We start from the raw sequence: 23,442 nt of genomic DNA, 5'->3' as shown, positions 1-23,442 counted from the left end.
GTTTGGCCTAGCTAACCCACAAATAAGGCCAGGTTGACCTTAAAAATAATAGTTTAAACAGAATCATATTATTTTGGTTTAGTCTGCTAAGCCTCACAGACCAAATAGGTTCAGGTTGGACTTGTGACACCCTTACTACCCCAACACATATATAATATAATTTAATTAAGAAGAATAAACTTTCAAAGGGTTCGTCAAAGGTTTCACATAAAACTTCAAAATTGTTCTTTCTTCAATATAAGAAATTGACAGAAAAATAAAACTTGAAAGGTAAAATTTAAGAGTTTACAATTTTAAAATCATTTATTACAATACCAAATCCATATAAATATTATGTCCTAGAAATCCTCTGCCCCGATGTCACACTATTAGAGCATTCCCATAATTTAACTGTTGGCATTCTAGATGCCACTCGTAGCCAGATCTTCTTCACCTAAAATATCCACAGTTTATACGGTGAGAAAAGAAAATATCTATATGCAAAGTACATACAAACACATCACAATATAATCTCATCATAATTCATTATTTAATATATATATATATATATATATATATCAATCATTCATCATCTTCACATCTCAATTCACATTTAACATATATCATTTCACATACATATCTCAATCCATCATAATCCACACCAATTATACAATTTACAACATCATTTCCATATCCATAATTCATGTCAATCTTACAATTAACAATATCATTTCCACATCCATAATTCACATCAATCTTACAATTAACACTATGTCAAGACCTCGCCACATCTGACACAAGTGATACAGGTTAATTGCCTCCCACACCAAACCAGGGTCACGCCCTCCTTGTAGCATCACTTACCCAGGGGTCGTGCCATCCCTAGTCATTAAGGAGTACGCTCGTCCCTGAAGCATCACCTACCCAGGGTTCGTATCATCCTTGATCATCCGGGAGTACGCTCGTCCCTGAAACATCAACTACCCAGGGTTCGTATCATCCCTGATCATCCAGGAGTACGCTCGTCCCTGAAGCATCAACTACCAGGGTTCGTATCATCCTTGATCCTTTAGTGTGAGGAACCACAATCACATTACAATCCACACAATCTCTTGCAATTAACCCTATGCCAGGGCTGCCATAATTGACATAAGTGGTGTGTGTTAACTGTCTTACTCATCCCACACCATGCTAGGGTCACGCCCTCCCTGTAGCACCACTTACCCAGGGGTCGTGCCATCCCTAGTCATTGATGTGAGGCACCACAATCACAATCATAATCACATCCATACAACATTTCATCTCATAATTCAAATTCACATCACGTACACAATTCCACCTCACATACACAACAGATAAGCCCAACAAAATAAGGGTTTACACACCCCTCAAGTAATTCACATCAAGATCATTCATTCTTATCAATCAATACAATAATAACATTCATAAATTAATATAATTTTAACACCAACAGTGAAACCCCCAATTGTTCCAAAACCTAACTCATAGGCACTTTTCTACAGTTTCGTTCTCCCTCTCAGATCATCATTCTTACAAATTAAATATGTATTTCTAATCCTCAACACATACAAAATCTACTAGGATCATCAATTTCTCAAACAGAAATATTCCAATTTTCCCAAAACCTAGATTACAGGCACTTTTCTATAATTTCGTTCTCTCTCCCAGAGCATCATTTTTACAAATAAATCATACATTCATAATCCTAAATTCATATAGAATCACATAAAACCAAGAATTCTCCAAACAGAAATAATTATAAAATTAGGGTTCTTCCTCTACCCAACTCTACATATAAATAATTTCCTTTTCCCCCGTACCTGGATAAATAGGAACTAGGGCATAACCTCCACCTCTCTTTCCTTAAACAGGAACGAAACTAAAACTGGGGCAGAACCTCATCCTCTGAGTTCCTCTTGGTCTTCAGAGAGAAGAAGAGGAGAGGAAGAGAGAACAGAAAAGAAGAGAGAGTGAGAATGAGATGTGTCAAGAAATGATAGGATTTGAGGCCTATTTATAGGATTTTTCGCCCACCTACCACTACGGCCCGTTCCAAAATCAGAACGGCCCGTTCTGGGCCCTTCAAACCTACGTAAATTTTTCAACTGGAACGGCCCATTCCAAAATTGGAACGGTCCGTTCTAAAACTCAGCAGAACGGCCTGTTCTCCCTCTGGAACGGCCTACAAGGAGAACGTCCTGTTCTCCAAGCAGAACGACCCGTTCTACTTGGAGAACGGCCTGTTCCAAGCCCGTTCTGAAGCAACGCAGAATAACATATTTACATCCTTTGGAACGGCCCGTTCCACCTTTGGAACGGCCCGTTTTGGTAACCAAAAATACCCCTAAAATTTTAATAAATTTACGAAAATACCCATAATAATAATAAAAAAATTGGGATGTTACAATACTCCCCTCCTTTAAGAAATTTCGTCCCCGAAATTTTTGTAATGGTAGACTCCTCGGTTCTTACTTTCTAATCCTTATGCAACCTCACTACCTTACTGATATACAACTCTATCAATTTCATCAAAGGATTTATAAGGGTAAGACAAGTAAACTTGGCGAGTCTATCCACTAGAATCCAAATAAAATCCATCTTTTAAGCGTCTTAGACAAACCCACCACTAAGGTCTATCCACTCACTATCTCACTTCCAAAATGGGGCGTCTAAGTGCTACAAAATTCCAAAAGACTTCTAGCATACTAACCACGAGTATACAATTGCTTTACTCCTCTCTTCATCTTAGGTCGCTACACTTCCGCTGCACCACTCTGATACATCGCAGTAGCTCTTAAATGAATGCTAAGAGTACTCTTACGTCCTTTTTCTAAGATCATCTTTCTGAATTTGGGTTTACTAAGCATATAGATTTTATTCTTGAACTCCAAAACACCATCAACCTCCACTCGCAAGGGTCTTTTATGTCCTTTCTAATCTCTTGCTCACTTGGATTACTAACAAAGGATCTTAACTCCTGGTTCCTCTAATCTCATCCATTAATCTGCTAGTTACTTTCAACATAAATAGTTCAATGCTCCTAGGGGTAATCTTACACATCAAGCATAAGTTTCTAAATTCTGCAATCAAATTCAATCCTTAAATTATAATAATAAATTGGTGATCATCATAATCAAGATATCTGCCACAATATTGTTTTTACTTCTATGATCATCTATAAAGATCAAGCACCTAAGCATAAGTTAACTAGATATACATATCAGATCACTAATTTTACTACTCCATCTATACCCAATTCAAACTCTTATTCATCTCCTTATCTCATAGTCTCATATCTTGTCACCAAAATTATGCTTCTCCAATTTCCTTCAACAATCCATTCATTACTCAAGTCATAATTAGTCTCACACTACTAAAGGAAACCTTATAAGTCAATCTTAAATCTCTAATTTGAGCCAAAAGGATTCATCTCTCTAATCATAAGGGAAGATAAATATAAAGGTTTCCTACACAAAACATCGGTCACCATAATAGCTTTACTCAATTAACAACTAAGTTTGAAATATTAATCCTCTAGAAATTAAACCATCTATTTTGTCACCTAATTAACTCCTTCAGTCAACAGATAATTAAGGCTCTAACGATCAATAAATACCTAAGCTTAGAATCATATACGTAGTGTCTCCAAATCTTAGTATAAATATTAAAGTTGTAAACTCAAGGTCATGGATAAGAAAATTCTTCTCATGAATTTTCAATTGCCTAAAATCATAGCCTACTACCTTTCCTTCTTGCCACAACACTCCTCCTAAACCTATCTTTAGAAGCATAACTATATATCACAAAAGACTTACTAAAATCTAATAGTATTAACGCTAGTCAATCTTTCCTTAAGAGTTTAAAAACTACCTTCTCATTTGTTATCCCATACAAAGGCAACTCTTTCCTAGTCAATCCAGTCAAAGGTAAAAGTAAGTGACTCAGAGAAGTAATCAAAAAAATGCTTTGGGTAGTTTAAAAAAAAATAAACATAGGTCCAGGAATTCCAAATATAAATAAACCTTTCGAACTACTGCTGATTCCAAGGGTAGGCAAGAGACATCCTAGTGAACTGAAACGTCTTAATAACCAGAGGAAAGAAGGAAAAAGCGATTCCTGTAGTGATAGCAGTTTAAACCATGAACAACTATCTTAAAATTTACTCAAAAAATTTTCCTATAAACTATCCAATAAAACTCCTAATTTTACTAATTGACTCAGGTATCTCTCACTTAAGCACAACTTCTACCTTAGGTAGATCTACGTTATACCTCCGCAAGAAATTACATGGCCTAAAATACTCTCCTCATACAATCCTAATTCATACTTAGATAATCTAGTCTAAATCTATATTGGATATATCTTCATACTTAAATCTAATATGATGATATCACATCCTAAGGTTAATCTCATTAACTCACAAACATCCACTAATTGATCCATAAGGTCACATACTCGCATATCAAATCATATTAGAATACCTCCTTCATCCCTAAGCATGTATGATCATCGTTTACACCATATATCATGTACATGAATCAATCATATCATTCTAATCAACCTTTTAATGACCAAACCTCAAAACATCACCAAATCCATTTTTATCCTTGTTATGCCTAAAATCTCAAAAACATCATGGCAGCATATATCTACCTGACACAGAGTTATACTCATCCAAATGATTTCAGACCTACCTCAAACGAAAGCTAAGTGAATAAGCTACCACTCTTATGAAGACATAAGATTTCAAAAATATCATCTTCTTAGCTAAAAATTCAAAAATCACTTCAAGTATATTCAGCGCTTACAACTAAACTTCTGATCACCAAAACAGTCATAACTAAAGTTCTAGACCTCCGTTTTATCTTTTTCTAGTTCCATTGGAAATATAATATCCAAAGTCACATTCTTCATGAAGACCACAAAAATCTAATTCTGTCAATACGATACTCATACTGTCACAACAAAACTACAGTGAAAATATCTTCTACACCAAATAGCAATAGTGTATCAATATATCTAATGCCATAAAAATACCTCAACTCTTCCAAACTCACACCTCAATTTCCATTCAAGCCTCTCATTACAATCCTAACCAAAACAACTCACATGCTACCTAAACCATAAATGGTTAACATGCCAGTACTAACACTCAAGGGAATTACCGTCATTTCAATCTCTCACCAAGGAGACAACCACCTTAGATTCAACCGCTACAACTATAGATGTCAGAAACTCCACCAATCGCAAACTCTTAGTACACTCGACAAATCAATGTATCACTCACATCTAAGGTTCTAATAGTTCTAGTTGGCTTGCACAAGGCTCCGTCCACTATTACCGGCACATGTGCTCGCAACACGAGCGATACTATTCAACCACTACTTCTTACATAAGTAAGAAGTATCAAAACCAATGAGTAATTATCAACTAAGCTATATCATGTCTTTCAGTCAAATTCTTAGAAAACAATACATAGGTACGACACTAACAACATAAGAGAACATCATCATCATATCATTATCCTCATCCTAAAGCAAAACATTTAGAGTACACAATAACAACAAACATAATCAATCATTATACTAACATATCAATAAGTTTCACAATTCATTTCATCATTCATCTACCAAACAAACATAGTAGACTCATAACTCACGGTCGATTAGACCGACCTGCTCTGATACCACTAAATGTGACACCCTTACTACCCCAACACATATATAATATAATTTAATTAAGAAGAATAAACTTTCAAAGGGTTCGTAAAAGGGTTAACATAAAACTTCAAAATTGTTCTTTCTTCAATATAAGAAAATGACTGAAAAATAAAACTTGAAAGGTAAAATTTAAGAGTTTACAATTTTAAAATCATTTATTACAATACCAAATCCATATAAATATTCTGTCATAGAAATCCTCTACCCCGATGTCACACTATCAGAGCATTCCCATAATTTAACTTTTGGCATTCTAGATGCCACTCGTAGCCGGATCTTCTTCACCTAAAATATCCACAGTTTATACGGTGAGGAAAGAAAATATCTATATGCAAAGTACATACAAACACATCACAATATAATCTCATCATAATTCATTATTTAATATATATATATATATATATATATATATATATATATATATATATATATATATATCAATCATTCATCATCTTCACATCTCAATTCACATTTAACATATATCATTTCACATACATATCTCAATCCATCATAATCCACACCAATTATACAATTTACAACATCATTTCCATATCCATAATTCATGTCAATCTTACAATTAACAATATCATTTCCACATCCATAATTCACACCAATCTTACAATTAACACTATGTCAAGACCTCGCCACATCTGACACAAGTGATACAGGTTAATTGCCTCCCACACCAAACCAGGGTCACGCCCTCCTTGTAGCATCACTTACCCAGGGGCCGTGCCATCCCTAGTCATTAAGGAGTACGCTCGTCCCTCAAGCATCACCTACCCAGGGTTCGTATCATCCTTGATCATCCGGGAGTACGCTCGTCCCTGAAACATCAACTACCCAGGGTTCGTATCATCCCTGATCATCCAGGAGTACGCTCGTCCCTGAAGCATCAACTACCAGGGTTCGTATCATCCTTGATCCTTTAGTGTGAGGAACCACAATCACATTACAATCCACACAATCTCTTGCAATTAACCCTATGTAAGGGCTGCCATAATTGACATAAGTGGTGTGTGTTAACTGTCTTACTCATCCCACACCATGCTAGGGTCACGCCCTCCCTGTAGCACCACTTACCCAGGGGTCGTGCCATCCCTAGTCATTGATGTGAGGCACCACAATCACAATCATAATCACATCCATACAACATTTCATCTCATAATTCAAATTCACATCACGTACACAATTCCACCTCACATACACAACAGATAAGCCCAACAAAATAAGGGTTTACACACCCCTCAAGTAATTCACATCAAGATCATTCATTCTTATCAATCAATACAATAATAACATTCATAAATTAATATAATTTTAACACCAACAGTGAAACCCCCAATTGTTCCAAAACCTAACTCATAGGCACTTTTCTACAGTTTCGTTCTCCCTCTCAGATCATCATTCTTACAAATTAAATATGTATTTCTAATCCTCAACACATACAAAATCTACTAGGATCATCAATTTCTCAAACAGAAATATTCCAATTTTCCCAAAACCTAGATTACAGGCACTTTTCTATAATTTTGTTCTCTCTCCCAGAGCATCATTTTTACAAATAAATCATACATTCATAATCCTAAATTCATATAGAATCACATAAAACCAAGAATTCTCCAAACAGAAATAATTATAAAATTAGGGTTCTTCCTCTACCCAACTCTACATATAAATAATTCCTTTTTCCCCCGTACCTGGATAAATAGGAACTAGGGCATAACCTCCACCTCTCTTTCCTTAAACAGGAACGAAACTAAAACTGGGGCAGAATCTCATCCTCTGAGTTCCTCTTGGTCTTCAGAGAGAAGAAGAGGAAAGGAAGAGAGAACAGAAGAGAAGAGAGAGTGAGAATGAGAGGTGTCAAGAAATGAGAGGATTTGAGGCCTATTTATAGGATTTTTCACCCACCTATCACTACGGCCCGTTCCAAAATCAGAACGGCCCGTTCTGGGCCCTTCAAACCTACATAAATTTTTCAACTGGAACGGCCTGTTCCAAAACCGGAACGGCCCATTCTACTTGGAGAACGGCCCGTTCCAAGACCGTTCTGAAGCAACGCAGAATATATTTACATCCTTTGGAACGGCCCGTTCCACCTTTGGAACGGCCCGTTCTGGTAACCAAAAATACCCCTAAACTTTTAATAAATTTACGAAAATATCCATAATAATAATAAAAAAATTGGGATGTTACAGGACTGGCCATTAAACTAATAATTGAAATAATTTAATTAACATCAATATGTAATGTGTTATGAATAATAGAGAAAAATATAATAATAATAGTAATAATGTTTCACTCTTTTGTATTTGCTTACAAAGTTGTGGTTACAAACTCAAAGTTAGGGTTAGTTGTTGTGAGAGTTTTGTCACTCCCGAAATCCCATTGCCCTTTTGATGGCTTGATTTCGTGACTCACCATCTTTGTTCTATTTGTCGAATAAGACAAAGACGCATTGACACTCACACCTATGTTCATGCAGTGACAATAATGACTTATTGTCATTGCTCAAATTACAAAATTATAGGGTACTATTTCACTATGTAAAAAACCTTTTTTATCTTTATGATATGGTTTTTTTTTCTTCTACTCAAATGTTCAAATCTATTTACTTCGCTAATAAGTTTTTTTTTTGTTGTTGTGACATTTATCCAATCTCTTTTTAGTCATCATTTATTGTTAGTGCTAGCGATGGTTCCAACTCTTACAAAATACCAAGTATGTTATTTTAGTTTTTTTTAAGGCTTGTTGGTAAGTGTCAAATTTAACTAAATGATTTATCAATTTGTGACACTTATCTAGCAATTTATTATGAAAAGAGTAGCTAAACATTTGTAATTGTAAATAGAATCAAAAGGGTTTAGAGTGAAGTAATTTTTGAAGAGTTGATAATTTTTTGTAACTAATTTGCTCCTTGTTTTTGCAAGATAGGAAGTTGGAAGTTTTAAGGAACTCTGGAAGCAAATGGCTCAACCCTTTGAAAGGGCTGAGCATTATTAGAACAAGGGACTAAAAGGCTCAACCATTTAAAGGGTTGAACGATTTGGTCTAGTGGTGAAATTCAGTCTCGACCTCCTAGGCGCTCAACGATTCAAAAGGACTTAGCCCTTGGGTTTTTTTCAAAGTGATGGATTCTCTAAATCACTTAGCTATTTTAGAAGCGTTGAGTGGTTCCCTCTCTCTCCTCCATGCTCTGTTTTATTTCTAGCACATATATAAAGCCCAGAAAAAGAAAAGGAACAACATCGAAGAGATGGAGGAGTGGAGAGACAAAGCAAAAAGACTAAGAACAGTTAGAGACAGGGTTATGGGGATTCTTCTTCTTCTTTTATACTTCTTTATGTTTTCTAGATTGATTTCGTCCACCATGAGGAGCTGATCTCTTTTGTAGTTGGGATTGAATGTAATAATCAAACTCTTATGTATTCCTCTTAATTCATATATATCTAATGATTTGTTATTCAGTATCAGTAATTTTGATTCTATTCTTAATGTTGAGATAAATTGATCACTTATCTTTTATCTGGGATTTAGATTTCGGTTGGAAAACGTTTTTTTGAATCTAGTGGTGGATCAAATCACCTAATAGTTTCAAAAGCTAGGAATAGATTTGGAATTATTAGTTAAAAAGTTCCTAATCTTAATGTGAGGTATCCAACTTAATAAAGTAAGGAATCATTTATTAAGTTAGACACTTTAGAATTTCTAACTATCGAGGAATTGATTTAGAATGAATTTATAGAACTCAATGGTATTTGATAATAGAATCTAGACGTAAGAAGAATTAGGAATACATAAGAGTGAGATCGATGAAATTTAATCCCAATGAATTTATATATTGACATTTTTCTATTTCAAAGTGATTTGCATGATATTTAGCATTTGAATTATTTTTGTTTTATGTAAAAACTAGATGATCCAAACTACTACAAATTTTATTTCAACAAGTATCGATTAGTATAAAGGAAGTCATATTTATTTCATAAGTCCCTAAGGTTAGATAACCCTATTTCACTATACTATAGAGACTTGGTACATTTACCTCAAAATATTAACACGTGTTGTGTGGATTGAGAATTATGAATTGAATTTTGACTTGTTGTTGCTTTTGAATTGAACTAAGAATTATGTTGGCTTGTTATTGCTTTATAATCCATTTGGGAAATTATAAACTGAATGAGTAAAGTTTTTTTAATTTTGAATCTTACATTTATGAATGTTGATGAAATTTTCTATAGTATGTATGATGATTTAAATACAATAGAAGCTTCACCTAACATAAAAAGAAAGTTTATCGTTGTTACTAATCCTTCTATTACTATTATTGGTAATAAAAGCAAGAGTAGAACTATCAATGACCAAAACCAAGATACTAAAAAGGCTAAGTAAAATAAGCTTAATACCTTTGATGTATAGAATCGTTATGAAAAGATTAGTTTAATTGATGAGGTGGATAAATGCAAATGTAATGATTGTGAGAAATTATATACATATAAAGCTATTTCATGTATTAATCATTTAAATTATTAAATGTATTAGACCTCCTAAGTACCAAGATATTAGAGATCATATTTTTTAAATGTATTTTTAATTAGACTAATTTGACTTGATGGTCTGACATGAGATAGATTAGACCCAAAAATGACAGAAAAAAAAATACAAGTCAAACCAACTTAACCTAAAATAATACTTGACATGTGTATCTAACACATGCTAAGTACATAATTAGCTTAAATATATGGAGAAAAAGCTTGGCTTTTTTCAGAACTTAATTTCAGCTTTATATTAGGTAGATACAATTTTTTTTTTTTGAGAATTTAAGGTTTATCTTTAAATAAAAAGGAATTCCAATAGCACATAACTAAATGGCAATGCAAGCTTTGATAACTCTGGGCCGGGTCTCTAACAGACCCGAACTAAGAGGATTAGTACATGACTACATAGCAAAGCAAGCTTTGACGATTGTGGGCCGGGCCAAGGCCCAACCTCTAACCGACCCAAACTAAGCGGATTATTTTATTACTGAATAACGATGGAATCCAAATCCAACCCGAATTGAAGACCCGAACGAGGTTCCCAGTTCCCTTTACCACAGAGAGCGAGACAGAAAGAAATTGAAGCGAGAGTTGTTATTGTATTGTATTCGACCGAGTGAGGTAGGAGAGGAAGAGATCGGAAAGATGACGGAGGCTACGATTAGGAAGAAGCCGGGAATGGCGAGCGTGAAGGACATGCCGGTTCTCCAGGACGGTCCGCCGCCGGGCGGGTTCGCTCCGATCCGGTTCGCCCGCCGCATCCCCAACAAGGGCCCCAGCGCCGTCGCTATTTTCCTCACTGCCTTCGGCGTTTTCTCTTGGGGCATGTACCAGGTCGGCCAGGGCAACAAGATCCGAAGGTCCCTTTTCTGCTATTCTCATTTTCATTTTCTCTTCACAAATTTCATTCTCCATACAAATTCCAATCACTCCAACATGAATCCAATCCCTAATGCTTTTTATTCAGTTCTCCTCGTTGACGATCATTGATCATACTGGCAATAACAACTTTGTGCATCTCTTAATCTTTTCGTTATATTCTGTTTCATTTATTCCCTTTTTGCTTGGGATTGTGCTGCTGCTTGACCTAATTCTTAAATTATTAGGTGTGATAAGTTTTTGTATCATTTTACACTTCACATCGAACTACCTGTTGATTTGGAAATGTGTTTTTTAAATCTTTTATCTGAAGTGCTGTTTACAATTTTTGGGACTTTTGAGCTCCTGATTTGTTAATCGAATCCTGATCAGGAAATATTCCAGGGTAGAGCGACTTGTACGTTTAATTATGGTCATGAATTGTTAATTTGGAAATGTGTGTTTTTAAATTTCATATTTTAGGTGTTGTTGACAATTTTTGGGATTTGTTAATTGAGAATATGAATCATATTCATAGGCATTAAAGAACTTTGTCATGGTGATTGTATGGTTAATTATAGTGATGGGTTGTTGCTGTGGGAATTTGCTTCTTTCTCTCATTTCAAAATGGTTTTTTTGAATTAAATTTATGTTAACTAATGACCAATTTGGGTTTGTTGGCTTTCTCTATGATTTGGTTGTTTCATTGATTTCCACTTTGAATTTCCATAGCAACCTGGTTTGGTTATAAGTTGTAACTCATGCAAGTAATCTCGCAGAATAATGCTTTACTTAATCCAGTAACTAGGAAATATTCAAGGACCCATTTTTACAGAATTTTGATAGTGGAAAATGTTTTCAGCAGAAAATAGCTTCTTGAATAAAGTTATTAGGTGAATTACTTTCCCAAGAAATATTTTCAGGTGAAAACGTTGTATGCACTATGCAGGAAAAGTTAAAAAGTCTTTTTCCCTTCCTTTGATGGGCTGTGGCAGTTGACCAGGAAAATATTACATATTCTTATTAATTTTATTTCCATAGGAAACTAGATTGAATCAATTCTGAATTTGCCTTGAAAGTAGAAACAAAGAACCCTGTAGTTTCTTGCAAGTTAATTTGATAATGGAAGATTGTTCATCTGTTTTGTGCTTCTGAGAAAAAGATTTACACACAGAATAAAACATAGGTGCAATACTTTTAGCGATGGAGTGTCACTTTAGAAACGAGTGCTGACCTTGCTAACTGCTAACCTTTTTTCTGTGGGTTATCACTCCAATTTTGATTTGAAAAGTATAAAAGGATCCAAGGTACTAAACCTAGATACAGAAGAATTGGAAATCAGTGCTTATTCTTGGTTATTTACATGTCACTATGACAGTCTCAGATTTCCGTTTCTGTTCATTATTCTTCATTCATGATTGGTTTTGGGGATTGGTGGGGTGTTACATGGAAAGTAGAAATATATGTTTAAGGAAGAAGCAGACCTCTTAGGTTTCTTTTTAGTTCCCACCCAAAAATTAAAACTGAAGTTTCATAAAGTTTCATTTCCTATAGGGCCCTGAAGGAAGAAAAATATTCTGCCCGCCGGGCCATACTACCTTTGCTACAGGCTGAAGAGGATGAGAGGTATATGTGATGCTTTCAACAAATCTGTATCATCATCACACAGATAAGTGCTAACCATTTAACATCACCATTTTGTCCATTTCTTTCTCTAGATTTGTTAAGGAGTGGCATAAATATCTTGAATATGAGGCGGAGGTGATGAAGGATGTGCCTGGTTGGAAAGTTGGTGAAAGTGTCTATCACTCTGGGAGATGGGTGCCCCCATCAAGTGGTGAGTTGCGTCCTGATGTCTGGTGATGCTATTTCAACCATCAGTATCAGGAATTGGTCTGCTTCTTGCATGTTCTTTACATTGTGGTACTTTTGTCCAGTATCCTCTAAAATAAAGTTGTATCTGGAACATTTGTAATTGCTTTGCGAAATTTTAAAACTAGAATGCCTTTTGAATTTGTACTTCATGTTTGCAATCCCACCATTCTCTGATGTATATCAGTATGAATGCACATTCTTGGCATAGGAAATTGTATGCTATGCAGTATGCTGTATGCACTTCACTACTTCAGTAGTAAGCTGAGGAAAAAACAAGCCCCAAACTAAAAACTCTAATGAGGGAAGAGGCGGTGAAATGTGCAACAGTTTGTAACACCAGCATTGGTTGCTGGTGTCATAGGGAGTACTAGATCTTATAGCTTATTTCTAGAAGAATAAGGCTGAAACTTTATTGGGGTAAAGAAGGGTCAATTCCAACATTTCTCACTCCTTATTGGCCATTAAACGTTTTGGAAATTCGTTTTTGTTTCTTGCTTTTTTCCTAAGTCACTGATATGAAGTGAACATGAAATGACAGAAGATCATTTCTTAACTTGCAGCCATCTGGTTTGGTTTATACTAATTAAATATGCATATACTTTTTTTTTATTTATGTCATCTATTTATTCAAACCGTTAATTGACTAGTGCTTGGCTCTGGACACTCAAATATGCGTGATTAGAGGTTGGAGGCACACGTAGTTAATTATTATATATTTATAGTTATATATAATATCGATTTTTAATTTTTGTTTTCAAATTATTTTAGACAATTTTAACCCTATGAAGAACTATACAATAATAATTAATAAAGGTTAAAAAAAAAAATTTCTTTGAATATAAGGTTATTGACATGGTTAACATGAAGTTATTAAGCATCACACATGATCACAAGATATATATATATATATATATATATATATATATATATATATATATATATATATTTAATCTAATTGCGTTTAATAAATAATTTTTGTCCCCATAAAAAATAAATATTTTTCCCCATAAAAAAAAAAAAGTGTTGTCCCATAACATAAAATGTAAAGAATAAAACAGAGTAAAATGTAATATTAATTTGACTACTTTATCTTATTGAATTTTCTTATTCTTATTGCTAAACTCACATTAACGAATATACTCTTAGAAATTGTATATTTTGTAAGAACTTATAACATTTTTATTAGATGAAAAAATATTTTTCCCCACTAAAGAAAATTTCTGAATCTATCATTGGACATGGTTAATTCCATATGTTGATATGAATAATTTTATTTCATAATTGTTTAAAAAGGATGAATGTGAATATCTTAATTATTAGCTTTAAAATACTGTATGGATTATTTTCATAGAAAAAAAATATAATTTGATAAAAATACATGTTCAATGAGAGTTTTTAATAAAAATAATTAATAAGATTTATAACAATTGTTAACAAAACTTAAGAAATAAGAAAAAAAATAATGATTATGCTAGTTCACGGCATAAACAATCACTAGATTAATTTAAATCTATATAGTCAAATAACTTCAATATAATAATAAAATAAAAATAATTTAAAACTTGAAAGCGAGATAGAAGAAAAAGATATTAAAAAAATGAAAAATTTATCGAGGAAGAGACATATAAAAATATATAATAAATTTAATATAACTTTTGATTAAGGCAATATTATAAAATAATGTTGGTAGTGATTGTTGTTTAATATTATGAAATAAGCTTTTATTAGAGTTTGTTTAGTAGTAAGATAATAAGATAGATGCATAAAGATTTATGTTAGATCTTCTTGTCCATTATAAACTTTTCTAACTTTTATGATGATAAAAGTAATATTAATTTTAATATGTCATTGAATCTAATACAATATAAGTAAATTGTGTGAAGCAGTTTTAGGTTATTTACATACAAGTGATTAATTGATTCATAAAAAAAGCTTTAAAAATTAGAATAAATCATAAGTACGATGTCTCTCTATGAAACATATACACGTACAATTACATTCTTTTATATGTACTTTACTAGTGAAATTTAAATGTATAGAATGAAATAAATAAGTGAGTTTTGAGAGATAAATTAGTTTTAATAAAAATGGAGACAAAAAAGTAATTAAAGATTTTGATATTTTTTTATAATATGTATAAATATGTATAAATGTATAGATTATTATTATTATTAAAAAAGAAATTAAAGATTTTGATATTTTTTTATAATATGTATAAATATGTATAAATGTATAGATTATTATTATTATTATTATTATTATTATTATTATTATTATTATTATTATTATTATTATTATTATTATTATTATTATTATTATTATTATTATTATTATTATTATTATTATTATTATTATTATTATTATTATTATTATTATTATTATTATTATTATTATTATTATTATTATTATTATTATTATTATTATTATTATTATTATTATTATTATTATTATTATTATTATTATTATTATTATTATTATTATTATTATTATTATTATTATTATTATTATTATTATTATTATTATTATTATTATTATTATTATTATTATTATTATTATTATTATTATTATTATTATTATTATTATTATTATTATTATTATTATTATTATTATTATTATTATTATTATTATTATTATTATTATTATTATTATTATTATTATTATTATTATTATTATTATTATTATTATTATTATTATTATTATTATTATTATTATTATTATTATTATTATTATTATTATTATTATTATTATTATTATTATTATTATTATTATTATTATTATTATTATTATTATTATTATTATTATTATTATTATTATTATTATTATTATTATTATTATTATTATTATTATTATTATTATTATTATTATTATTATTATTATTATTATTATTATTATTATTATTATTATTATTATTATTATTATTATTATTATTATTATTATTATTATTATTATTATTATTATTATTATTATTATTATTATTATTATTATTATTATTATTATTATTATTATTATTATTATTATTATTATTATTATTATTATTATTATTATTATTATTATTATTATTATTATTATTATTATTATTATTATTATTATTATTATTATTATTATTATTATTATTATTATTATTATTATTATTATTATTATTATTATTATTATTATTATTATTATTATTATTATTATTATTATTATTATTATTATTATTATTATTATTATTATTATTATTATTATTATTATTATTATTATTATTATTATTATTATTATTATTATTATTATTATTATTATTATTATTATTATTATTATTATTATTATTATTATTATTATTATTATTATTATTATTATTATTATTATTATTATTATTATTATTATTATTATTATTATTATTATTATTATTATTATTATTATTATTATTATTATTATTATTATTATTATTATTATTATTATTATTATTATTATTATTATTATTATTATTATTATTATTATTATTATTATTATTATTATTATTATTATTATTATTATTATTATTATTATTATTATTATTATTATTATTATTATTATTATTATTATTATTATTATTATTATTATTATTATTATTATTATTATTATTATTATTATTATTATTATTATTATTATTATTATTATTATTATTATTATTATTATTATTATTATTATTATTATTATTATTATTATTATTATTATTATTATTATTATTATTATTATTATTATTATTATTATTATTATTATTATTATTATTATTATTATTATTATTATTATTATTATTATTATTATTATTATTATTATTATTATTATTATTATTATTATTATTATTATTATTATTATTATTATTATTATTATTATTATTATTATTATTATTATTATTATTATTATTATTATTATTATTATTATTATTATTATTATTATTATTATTATTATTATTATTATTATTATTATTATTATTATTATTATTATTATTATTATTATTATTATTATTATTATTATTATTATTATTATTATTATTATTATTATTATTATTATTATTATTATTATTATTATTATTATTATTATTATTATTATTATTATTATTATTATTATTATTATTATTATTATTATTATTATTATTATTATTATTATTATTATTATTATTATTATTATTATTATTATTATTATTATTATTATTATTATTATTATTATTATTATTATTATTATTATTATTATTATTATTATTATTATTATTATTATTATTATTATTATTATTATTATTATTATTATTATTATTATTATTATTATTATTATTATTATTATTATTATTATTATTATTATTATTATTATTATTATTATTATTATTATTATTATTATTATTATTATTATTATTATTATTATTATTATTATTATTATTATTATTATTATTATTATTATTATTATTATTATTATTATTATTATTATTATTATTATTATTATTATTATTATTATTATTATTATTATTATTATTATTATTATTATTATTATTATTATTATTATTATTATTATTATTATTATTATTATTATTATTATTATTATTATTATTATTATTATTATTATTATTATTATTATTATTATTATTATTATTATTATTATTATTATTATTATTATTATTATTATTATTATTATTATTATTATTATTATTATTATTATTATTATTATTATTATTATTATTATTATTATTATTATTATTATTATTATTATTATTATTATTATTATTATTATTATTATTATTATTATTATTATTATTATTATTATTATTATTATTATTATTATTATTATTATTATTATTATTATTATTATTATTATTATTATTATTATTATTATTATTATTATTATTATTATTATTATTATTATTATTATTATTATTATTATTATTATTATTATTATTATTATTATTATTATTATTATTATTATTATTATTATTATTATTATTATTATTATTATTATTATTATTATTATTATTATTATTATTATTATTATTATTATTATTATTATTATTATTATTATTATTATTATTATTATTATTATTATTATTATTATTATTATTATTATTATTATTATTATTATTATTATTATTATTATTATTATTATTATTATTATTATTATTATTATTATTATTATTATTATTATTATTATTATTATTATTATTATTATTATTATTATTATTATTATTATTATTATTATTATTATTATTATTATTATTATTATTATTATTATTATTATTATTATTATTATTATTATTATTATTATTATTATTATTATTATTATTATTATTATTATTATTATTATTATTATTATTATTATTATTATTATTATTATTATTATTATTATTATTATTATTATTATTATTATTATTATTATTATTATTATTATTATTATTATTATTATTATTATTATTATTATTATTATTATTATTATTATTATTATTATTATTATTATTATTATTATTATTATTATTATTATTATTATTATTATTATTATTATTATTATTATTATTATTATTATTATTATTATTATTATTATTATTATTATTATTATTATTATTATTATTATTATTATTATTATTATTATTATTATTATTATTATTATTATTATTATTATTATTATTATTATTATTATTATTATTATTATTATTATTATTATTATTATTATTATTATTATTATTATTATTATTATTATTATTATTATTATTATTATTATTATTATTATTATTATTATTATTATTATTATTATTATTATTATTATTATTATTATTATTATTATTATTATTATTATTATTATTATTATTATTATTATTATTATTATTATTATTATTATTATTATTATTATTATTATTATTATTATTATTATTATTATTATTATTATTATTATTATTATTATTATTATTATTATTATTATTATTATTATTATTATTATTATTATTATTATTATTATTATTATTATTATTATTATTATTATTATTATTATTATTATTATTATTATTATTATTATTATTATTATTATTATTATTATTATTATTATTATTATTATTATTATTATTATTATTATTATTATTATTATTATTATTATTATTATTATTATTATTATTATTATTATTATTATTATTATTATTATTATTATTATTATTATTATTATTATTATTATTATTATTATTATTATTATTATTATTATTATTATTATTATTATTATTATTATTATTATTATTATTATTATTATTATTATTATTATTATTATTATTATTATTATTATTATTATTATTATTGATAAAACATACCTAATGTATTTCATTCATAATCTATTGGAATATACAATAAGGACTATTGAATGGACGATTGAATTCACTTATCTGCCAACAAAACTGACCTTATAATTTTGTTAGCTAGCAATAATAATCTACATTTACTTATATATGTTTTGAACCCATAAAGATTTCTATAATTGTTGTTAATGTTGGGAGTTACTCTCTTTAAGTCAACCTTGAAAGAGATTAGCATTTCATTCCTCCCTAATAAAAAAAAAAGTCTATAATGAAGGTAAGCTACCAGGTGTGACCATTTCCTGTGCTTGCCCAATATAGTCTAGTAGAGTAGAGCTTAGATATTTACCATTGTCTGTTTGGTTGATGAAACGGGGTTCCTAGTGAAGAAGAGGAGAAAGAAGACCTCAATCGTAAAGTAAGATCATAAATCCTTTTCACATTGTCACGAACTATGATGAAACTACCTTGCTAGCCATCTCATATGCTTAACAAATGATGTTCGATTTCTTTCATAAAGCATATGATTATCTTCCAATCTAGTCTCGGTGGATGCTTTGCTTCACATCCCTTAATTGGGTGTCTTTGCAAAGGCTAGTGAATGTATAATGGATACAACTTATTGAGAAAAATGTTTTCCTTTTTTCTTGTCCTTCCCACAGGCTAAGTTTGAACTTTGATCTTTGGAAACCTATGCCTATGTAGGAATAATCTTGATAGTCGACTTTTGTAGCAAATTTTATTTGTTCTTGTCGCTATCTTGTCTCACTCCCATTCTCTTTGAAGCACAAATCTCATCTATTTTTCAATGCAAAAAAATAAAATACAAATTAGGGCCTTTATCTCAAAGTTAAAGAGAGCAAACACACACTTGTCTAACATTTTGTTATACTAGCATTTTGCTCTCATTGATGGAACTACAACAAAAAGTTTTAGTTGACTAAATGACTGGTCGAGGTTGAGAAAAATATGTTATCCAATATCAAATGGAAGTCGTATCACCCTTAACATAACATGGTTTTTGTTCCATTTTTTCTTTCCCTTACCATATAGGTTGAGGCTTATTTTCCCGTTTCCAAGAGTGAACATAGATAGGTGTTAACCAGTGGCTTCAACCTGTTAATCCTTTTTCTTAATACCCTTATTCTCCTTTCATATGAAGTAGTCGTAACTTGAGCCCGTCATGCTTTACTCAGGGGAAGGAAAAATGAGTTGTTTACGTTTTAGTAGCTACCATTTCACTAGCTTTGGTATTCATTGGCTTTCAAGGAATGAAATATTATCAAGCACCCTTCACTATTTTGGATAATATTTATGGTTCTACCTTTTTCTTAGCAATCCACTATTATTAAGTCTCAAAGGTTTATTCGTGTGTATTAGAGCTTAGATAGAACTTTGTTTAAGATAGAAAGTCATTTTTCCTTGAAGTTATTGTCCAATTGGGAGAAGGAAGCTTGAAACTGATGGAATTAGGGGGAACATGGAATCAATCACTGTATCGGGGGGAGGGGGGTGGCTGAGACATCATTGCGACTTAAGATTCAAATGTTGCTTAAAAGATTAAAAGAATGATGGGAATGACAACTTGTAATAAAGCACGAGCTAATATGTGTCGACTAAAACTTAGATTATCATATCTTGAACACAATCTTCCTAAAGATAGAAAGCCATGGTTCAAATAAGGTGAAACCAAAGGCATTCGTTGGCACCCAAGATGTTAAGGATCAAAGACTTTTGGATATGGAATAGTACTTTAAAAATTGGACTTTTGTCTTGTTCTTTTTCATCTTGTCCTATCAAATTTTTGTAAACTAAATGTAGAATAATTTTATTTGTCTTGTTCAATATCATGAATTTTAGTGAATTAAACCAACTCATTAAGACTAAAACAACAATACAATTACACGAATACACTGTTAGAAATTTTATATTTTGTAAAAACGTATAATATTTTTATTTGATGAAGATATTATTTATTTATCTCCACTAAATAATTTTTTTTGGATTTATAACTATACATGGTCAACTACATATGTAGAAATGAATAATTTTATTTTATAAGTGGTGATAGAAAAATAAATGTGATTCTCTTAATTGTTGATATATGATTAATGATGATATAAGAATATTGAATTGTTCAATGATGATTAATTATAACTAGTAAATAATTAATAATATTTTGAGATTCTTAAAGTCTTGAATAGTAATTAATTATTTAAAAATTAAATTAATTAATCATATTCTTATTGTGATAAATAATATATTTAAATTTTTTAAATAAAGTGAAGTTTAATATACATAATTTTGAATACAATATTATATAATTCAATGATTGGATGAATTAAATTTATTTATATATAAAGTTATTAAAAATATAAGATTTGGTATAAGTTTTTAGATTTACACATAATATCAATGGATTTACACACATACACACACAATAATCTTATATTAACTTTATATTAATTGTGAATTTTATAAATCCAACCGTTAGATTGAAAGTTCATATCACTTTATGTGTATATTAAAATATTCTCACTCATATATATATATATATATATACATTTATAGATGAGAGATTGTAAAATAGAAATAAATTAAATTTAAATGAAAAACTTCATATAGTTTTGATCTTATATATATGTGGTTAACATTTTGTACCTATATGAAATAATAAAAAGGATGAATTCTCCTGTGCACAAGTGCTTCATGCGATTTATGCACCACAAATAATATAGTTAGATTAATATCATTCCAATAATTATGATAGACTCTGTTGCACCTTAACAACTGTTTTTCCCTTCCACCAACCTTCACCACCGTCAAAACCAATGCAACCTCCATGCTCTGTATTAGAGTTGCATATTCTCGTTCTCACCAAAACCCATTGTCCACCGTCGCCTTTTCTATAGCTTAGACAATCCCACCCAATGGCTCATTGCCCTCGCACTCTACTTTGTCATAGGGATTTCTTCAATAAGGGGTTGTTGCTAACAAGAAGAGAACAAACACAATGAAAAATAAAAAAAATGGAATTAATAAAGCAATGGGTCTATGATAGCACAATTGATAACGAAGATGAAATTTTTTTTTTTTTTTTTTGTAAAGCAAAAAGGATAAATGAAATTGGTATGTTGAAAAATGGATGTAAGCAACACTCACCTAAGGGTTGTAGTTTTGATCTGAGAGTGTTGAACAAAATTTAGAAGCCTAAGATAGTGAGGATGGGTATGGTACAACAAGAATATAATAACATTGTGAATCTCAGATGAATCTAATCCTTTAAAACAATGAAGTAACATTAGTCATGACAATCTAACATGTTCTGAGTATTCGCGCTGAACCTGTACTAATTTAGATAGAAAAAATCTGTGTTTATCGGGTTCGGATTTACTCGATTGATAAAATCGGGGGCGGGGGCGGGAGCGGGGACGAGGATGTTAATACCCGCCCCGCCCCTGTACCCGCCTTCGCTCCTATCTCGCTTAATAATATAATTAAAAAATTATTTATATACATATATAAATTAAAATTAAAAATATTTATATGTAAATATTTATATTATTTTACTTTTCTTTTATTTTTTTAAAATTTGTTCATATTTATTTAAAAGAAAAAAGAAAAAAAAAGGTAAGAGCAGGGCGAAAAAATTCAAATCCTGCCAGAGATAGGAATAGATACTCATATTTTACTTCCAGCAAATATTAAAAACAGGAGCAGAGACAATTTAAATCTGCAGGGACAGAAGTAAAGAATGTAAAACTCGCCTCCGCCCCGCCTGTTATCATGCCTAATACCATAAACCACCTTACAAAGGTGAACCACCCTAATATCCAACTTTAAGTGAATACCTTTTTTTTTCCCGCAATAAACCTGTAAATTAAATCCAAGCACATGAAAAAAAAAATAGAGAGTACAAAACCCCATGATTTAGAATTAAGTGGCCCTCGAAGAAATTAGATGACGTTTGAATGATGAATCTTGAGACAAATTTTTTTAGGTATCACAAATTTGACAAAATGATTTTGAGAATTACATGGTATGATGGTTACATGTACTACTTGTTTTTTTTTTTAGTCTCTTTTTCCATCCCAACAATCATTTGTACATCATTTGTCGTGATTTAAAACGTGATTTTTAATATGATTTGGAAGGTACTATAATTATAGTTATTTTC

At 27.1% G+C, this 23,442-nt stretch overlaps 1 protein-coding gene across 1 annotated transcript; it reads left to right on the top strand.

Annotated features, from left to right (window-relative positions):
* Window positions 1-10,776: 10,776 nt before the first annotated feature.
* LOC109805056 (GRIM-19 protein) lies at window positions 10,777-13,138 on the top strand. Its single transcript, XM_020367007.3, has 3 exons — window positions 10,777-11,121; window positions 12,674-12,745; window positions 12,838-13,138. Exons 1-3 carry the CDS (start codon window positions 10,907-10,909, stop codon window positions 12,980-12,982), a joined length of 432 nt encoding a protein of 143 aa, XP_020222596.1. The 5' UTR covers window positions 10,777-10,906; the 3' UTR covers window positions 12,983-13,138.
* The last annotated feature ends 10,304 nt before the right edge of the window (window positions 13,139-23,442 follow it).

Source organism: Cajanus cajan, chromosome 7 (genome assembly GCF_000230855.2).
Source record: "Cajanus cajan strain Asha chromosome 7, NIPB_CcT2T_4, whole genome shotgun sequence".
NCBI classification, from domain to species: Eukaryota; Viridiplantae; Streptophyta; class Magnoliopsida; order Fabales; family Fabaceae; genus Cajanus; species Cajanus cajan.
Note: the sequence above shows the minus strand (reverse complement) of the source record. Positions and strands in the feature narration are given on the sequence as shown.

Excerpts from the sequence above, each read along its gene's own strand:
- LOC109805056 (XM_020367007.3), top strand. The coding sequence starts at position 10,907 with ATGACGGAGGCTACGATTAGGAAGAAGCCGGGAATGGCGAGCGTGAAG. Across the intron at positions 11,122-12,673 it reads CAGGGCAACAAGATCCGAAG|GGCCCTGAAGGAAGAAAAAT; the intron begins GTCCCTTTTCTG and ends CATTTCCTATAG. Across the intron at positions 12,746-12,837 it reads CAGGCTGAAGAGGATGAGAG|ATTTGTTAAGGAGTGGCATA; the intron begins GTATATGTGATG and ends TTCTTTCTCTAG.